Source organism: Anarrhichthys ocellatus, unplaced genomic scaffold (assembly GCF_004355925.1).
Source record: "Anarrhichthys ocellatus isolate YVR2014 unplaced genomic scaffold, GSC_Weel_1.0 scaffold2083, whole genome shotgun sequence".
In the NCBI taxonomy this organism is placed as follows: Eukaryota; Metazoa; Chordata; class Actinopteri; order Perciformes; family Anarhichadidae; genus Anarrhichthys; species Anarrhichthys ocellatus.
Genome location: NW_022282057.1, coordinates 2,906 through 8,711, shown reverse-complemented (window position 1 = coordinate 8,711; position 5,806 = coordinate 2,906). Strand labels below are relative to the sequence as shown.

The 5,806-nt window shown below is 41.6% G+C and overlaps 1 protein-coding gene across 1 annotated transcript in view; it reads left to right on the top strand.

The window, feature by feature from the left end:
• Positions 1-90: 90 nt before the first annotated feature.
• The window catches only part of LOC116378128 (cytoskeleton-associated protein 5-A-like), an 8,615-nt gene continuing 2,899 nt past the window's right edge, over positions 91-5,806 (top strand). Inside the window, exons 1-7 of the mRNA XM_031839937.1 lie at positions 91-410; positions 1,418-1,589; positions 1,692-1,824; positions 1,942-2,042; positions 3,744-3,857; positions 4,749-4,853; positions 5,480-5,569. Of these exons, the coding sequence (XP_031695797.1) occupies positions 295-410; positions 1,418-1,589; positions 1,692-1,824; positions 1,942-2,042; positions 3,744-3,857; positions 4,749-4,853; positions 5,480-5,569 (831 nt within the window). The 5' untranslated portion in view covers positions 91-294. The remainder of the gene's footprint in view (positions 411-1,417; positions 1,590-1,691; positions 1,825-1,941; positions 2,043-3,743; positions 3,858-4,748; positions 4,854-5,479; positions 5,570-5,806) is intronic.

Below are 5,806 nucleotides of genomic sequence, written 5' to 3'. Positions count from 1 at the left end.
AAAGCTGAAAGTCTTCACTTCAAACACATATTGACTGATTAGTGTCATCCATTAGAGTTGTGTAAAGAGGCAAAATTAGAGAAATTGTGTCACAGTCCAAATACTTCTGGCCCTGACTGTATATGTATGATGTAAGGCAACCTGTTGGTAAGAGTTTGTCCAGTGTGTTCTGACATTGAGTTTATCAATGTGCTCTGTTTCAGGGCATCGGGGGAGGTGGTGTCGGGCGTGGTTACCAAAGTGTTCAACCAGCCAAAGGCCCGCGCTAAGGAGCTAGGCACAGACATCTGTCTGATGTACATGGAGCTAGAGAAGGCAGAGGTGGTTCAGGATGAGCTGCTCAAAGGCCTGGACAACAAGAACCCCAAGATAGTGGTGGCCTGCATCGAGACACTCAGGAAGGCTCTCAGGTCAGTGTTGCTTTCTTAAATGCATTGAAGACGATTTTGCTACGTAGAACACGTGTCTTTATTTAACAGTCCTACTAGCCGTCTCTCTCATCTATACAGGCATCATGGTACTTTATTTTCACTCTGTTGTTCGTGCAATGTAATGCAGATAAAACGACCATCCCCGATGTTATTACTTATTTTTCATTATTTGTTTTTTAATAACTGATAATAACGGTGTGCTACTTCAGCTTTGGCAGCCATTCATAAATGTCCTCTTTCTCTTTGCTTCTGTTATGGTTCCAACAGCAATTATGGCATTCCAAAATATGAGTGCAGAGTGTGTTATGGATAAGAATTTTAACCGTGTAGATTTGAGTTTTTTTTTTTTTTTTTTTTTTTTTTCTGATGATCATTAATGAATGTCAGCGTGGGCCGTTTTTATTGAAAGCCATTGAGACGAGAACCCGGACCGAGCGGTCCTTGTGTACGTTACTGTGCATGGAAGTTCTCCTCACTGGGACATATGTGTGCTGGAGACCGTCTTCAGGACCCCTAAGAAACTGGAAAACACAACCAAGACCAGCAGGGCAATATTTGAAGACTTGAGTGAGAGCCACTAACAAGCTGCTCGTGTGCAATGCATCCTGGTATATGTAGGCATGAGCAGGAGAAGTCAGCTTTCTCTGTCAATATAGCTTCAGTGGACTACATTTACCATCGGCACTGAAAACATAATGATTTAACGCTGGCAAACTTTCCCTTTAAAAAATGACTGAATGATGCACCAGACTATATTATGATGTTGATGTAAAGTAATATGAAAGGAACATACTGACATACTTGTCAATGGTCCAGTTCTGTCCTGGTGTAACAACATTTAAATTTTTCAGACAAACTATTTTCCTTAATTCCTTTTAATTAAAAACAATATTCCATGTGTGTAAAGTATGTTTAAACTTAATATACTGTCTTGTCAAAGACACTAACCATTTGTCCCCTCTCGGTCTCTCATCATCTTCCTCCAGTGAGTTTGGATCGAAGATAGTGACGTTGAAGCCTGTAGTGAAGGTTTTGTCCAAGCAGTTTGAGTCCAGAGAGAAGGCGGTGAGAGATGAAGTCAAGCTGCTTGCTGTAGAGATCTACAAATGGATCCGAGATGCTCTGAGACCACCACTGCAAAATATTAACTCTCTACAGGTGGGACACACTCATCATTGCACACACTTGCCCACCTTTTATTGTTCAGCTTTGAAAATCAAGTTAAACTAAACGATGCTTGTCTGCTCTCTGTCCCTGCAGCTGAAGGAGCTGGAGGAGGAGTGGGTGAAGCTGCCTTCAGCTCCTCCCAAACAGACCAGGTTCCTGCGCTCACAGCAGGACCTGAAGGCAAAGTTTGAACAGCAACAAGCCCAGGGAGGAGAACCGTCTGATGGTAGGTTTAAGAAGGTAGCTAACTGCTAACAGATTTCTGCATACAAACTTGTGCTTTGATGTTGATGGGTTCTAGAGTGACGGCCTGCTGCCATCTCTTTTTCTGTTCCTCTTTCAGGAGAGGATGAGGCGGAAACAGTGGCAGCAGTGGATCCTTATGAACTGCTGGAAGCCGTGGAGATTCTGTCCAAGATACCCAAAGACTTCTATGACAAAATAGTATGTAGATTACTCAAAAATCCCTTCAAAGCATGAAGTCTGTGTTAACTGGCCAAGCCGTAGCCTTGGTGAATTAAGATCCTGCTACTGAAACACTCTTAAATTTAAAATGATAATGGTGCTATATATATGTGTGTGTGTATATATGTCTGTCTGTCTGTATATATGTGTATATGTGTGTATGTATGTATGTATGTATGTATGTATATACAGTGGGTACGGAAAGTATTCAGACCCCTTTAAATTTTTCACTCTTTGTTTCATTGCAGCCATTTGCTAAAATCAAAAAAGTTAATTTTATTTCTCATTAACGCACACACCTGTCTATATAAGACCTTACAGCTCACAGTGCATGTCAGAGCAAATGAGAATCATGAGGTCGAAGGAACTGCCCAAGGAGCTCAGAGACAGAATTGTGGCAAGGCACAGATCTGGCCAAGGTTACAAAAGAATTTCTGCAACACTCAAGGTTCCTAAGAGCACAGTGGCCTCCATAATCCTTAAATGGAAGAAGTTTGGGACGACCAGAACTCTTCCTAGACCTGGCCGTCCAGCCAAACTGAGCAATCGTGGAAGAAGAGCCTTGGTGAGAGAGGTAAAGAAGAAACCAAAGATCACTGTGGCTGAGCTCCAGAGATGCAGTAGGGAGATGGGAGAAAGTTCCACAAAGTCAACTATCACTGCAGCCCTCCACCAGTCGGGGCTTTATGGCAGAGTGGCCCGACGGAAGCCTCTCCTCAGTGCAAGACATATGAAAGCCCGCATAGAGTTTGCCAAAAAACACATGAAGGACTCCCAGACTATGAGAAATAAGATGCTCTGGTCTGATGAGACCAAGATTGAACTTTTTGGCGTTAATTCTAAGCGGTATGTGTGGAGAAAACCAGGCACTGCTCATCACCTGCCCAATACAATCCCAACAGTGAAACATGGTGGTGGCAGCATCATGCTATGGGGGTGTTTTTCAGCTGCAGGGACAGGACGACTGGTTGCAATTGAAGGCAAGATGAATGCGGCCAAGTACAGAGATATCCTGGAAGAAAACCTCTTCCAGAGTGCTCTGGACCTCAGACTGGGCCGAAGGTTCACCTTCCAACAAGACAATGACCCTAAGCACACAGCTAAAATAACAAAGCAGTGGCTTCGGAACAACTCTGTGACCATTCTTGACTGGCCCAGCCAGAGCCCTGACCTAAACCCAATTGAGCATCTCTGGAGAGACCTGAAAATGGCTGTCCACCAACATTCACCATCCAACCTGACGGAACTGGAGAGGATCTGCAAGGAAGAATGGCAGAGGATCCCCAAATCCAGGTGTGAAAAGGTTGTTGCATCATTCCCAAGAAGACTCATGGCTGTACTAGCTCAAAAGGGTGCTTCTACTCAATACTGAGCAAAGGGTCTGAATACTTATGACCATGTGATATTTCAGTTTTTCCTTTTTTAATAAATTTGCAAAAATTTCTACATTTGTTTTTTTTCTGTCAAGATGGGGTGCTGAGTGTACATTAATGAGAAATAAAATGAACTTTTTTGATTTTAGCAAATGGCTGCAATGAAACAAAGAGTGAAAAATTTAAAGGGGATCTGAAGTGTGTGTGTGTGTGTGTGTGTGTGTGTACACATGCATACACACACTGTTTTGTAGTTAATCCTTTCTGTCAGCATGTTTCAGTGTGTGTCCTTCCTCTGTGACTGCAGGAAGCTAAAAAGTGGCAGGAGAGGAAAGAAGCTCTGGAGGCTGTAGAGGCTCTGACAAAGAACCTCAAACTAGAGAATGGAGACTATGGAGACCTTGTCAGAGCTCTGAAGAAGGTAAAGACGTTTTCATTCTACATCCACGCCACTGCGTTTTCGTTTAATACCGGGCTAACGGACTATCTCCGTCCACACGGGCGTTTCAGCATGATTTGTGAAATGATCTCCGTCCATACTAGCACGACTGAAAACGAATATCAGTTTTATTTTATTTGTGTTTATTTGCTCTTTGGCGTCATTCGTGTTAGATGAGCCGGAGAGGAGTGGCTTATCTCCATGGAAACCGTTATCAACTAAGCCATTTATTTCTGCCATCAACTGTGGAAGAAATGACCACTATTTCTGCTAAATACTTGTTGTGGAAGTCCCAGATGTGGTGTAATCACTATCTAGCAAGTTGCATGTCGGCTGTGTACTACAGCTGTAGTACTCAAATGTTTTTATTTTTATTTATTTTTTTTTAGTTCTCTCCACAAGTAAACTACTTTTAAAATGCTTGTTTTCTCACTGGAGCTCGGATCGATTGATTCTAGGCTATGCTAACATTGTAGCAGCTCCATCAACACTGCAAATAACGTCATCTAGGCATAAATACGGCAGCGTTGTTTTCATTGTTTACCATGTGGTTTATACACGTGCATTTATACACATAGTTTCGTCTGGTCTCTACTAATATGAAGTATCTTAGAGCTCTGGGTGAACACCTTCGACTACAGTATTTTTATTCCTCCATTTTCTGATTCAGCGACATTAGTGATGACAGGAGGAGAATCTTAATGCTGACAGCGTCTCGCCAATTTCCCGTCATCATTCTTGACACAATGTTGCGTCTGCTCATGTCCATTCGCGTCTTTGTATTGACTTCATATGTAACCTCGTCAGGCAACAAATTTGCGTTGCATTTGGTGTGAGCACAGCATAACGAGACTTACTGGGTTTATGTTTCAGGTTGTGGGGAAAGATGCCAATGTGATGCTGGTGTCAGTGGCAGCTAAATGTCTTGCTGCACTGGCCTCTGGTCTCAGGAAGAAGTTTGGAACGTATGCAGGACAAGTAAGTAAAGTAATCTCTTTATGCTATGACAATCTTTTGTTTTCTCAGTGAATTGTTGTCTCAAGATGTCCAGGGAAAGGTTTGTATTGGCACCTAAAAGTGTTTGTTTTCATTCCAGTGAAACTAATGGGTTTAATTGGAACAATGAACTCATTGGCATTGCTGTTTTTGTCATTTGACAGAAAATGCCCACAGTGGTTATCAGGCATCTTCACAACTTTATATTTGTTTTTAACGTGGAGTTTTTTTCTTTATAGTTTTTTTTTTTTTTTTTTTTTTTTTTTTTTTTTTTTTTTTTTCTTTTTTTTTTTCTTTTTTTTTTTTGGGTATGTATAAAATCAAGAGACAAGTTACTTCATAACATTTTCAAACACACTGACAGAAAGCAGAATGCTGGTGCTGCATTCATGTGGGTGTGAGAGAAATGGGTGTAGTCATTAGATAACTTTATATTGGATAATACCAATACCATTCAGGATATACAAACTACATGGGAATTTAAGATTGGCTGTTCATACTATTTTCCAGTTACCAGCCCATTTAACTGGTCATGTGAACAAATGACAGTTCTATTCCATGTACCCAAATCCTTGATAAGTGCTAAATTAGATCTGTTGTGTTTTTAGGTGGTTCCAACTATTCTGGAGAAGTTCAAGGAAAAGAAGCCTCAGGTGGTCCTGGCCCTGCAGGAGGCTATTGATGCCATCTTCCTCACTGTAAGTTCAGTCCTTAATTTGACTTAATCATTTGTGAGCAGCTCTTCTTGAATCATCCAATGAAATGTTAATGAGCGTAATAATCGAGGAGTTGGTTACTGTGACAAAACCCAGCTCAGGAAAGGCAGAAATGTCTGTGTGGCTCTATGTTAAACAAGCCTGAACATGTACAGTTAAAAATCTCTACTCCTTATCTGTAATTTCACTTCAAATACAGTGGGGGGGGGGGGGGGGGGG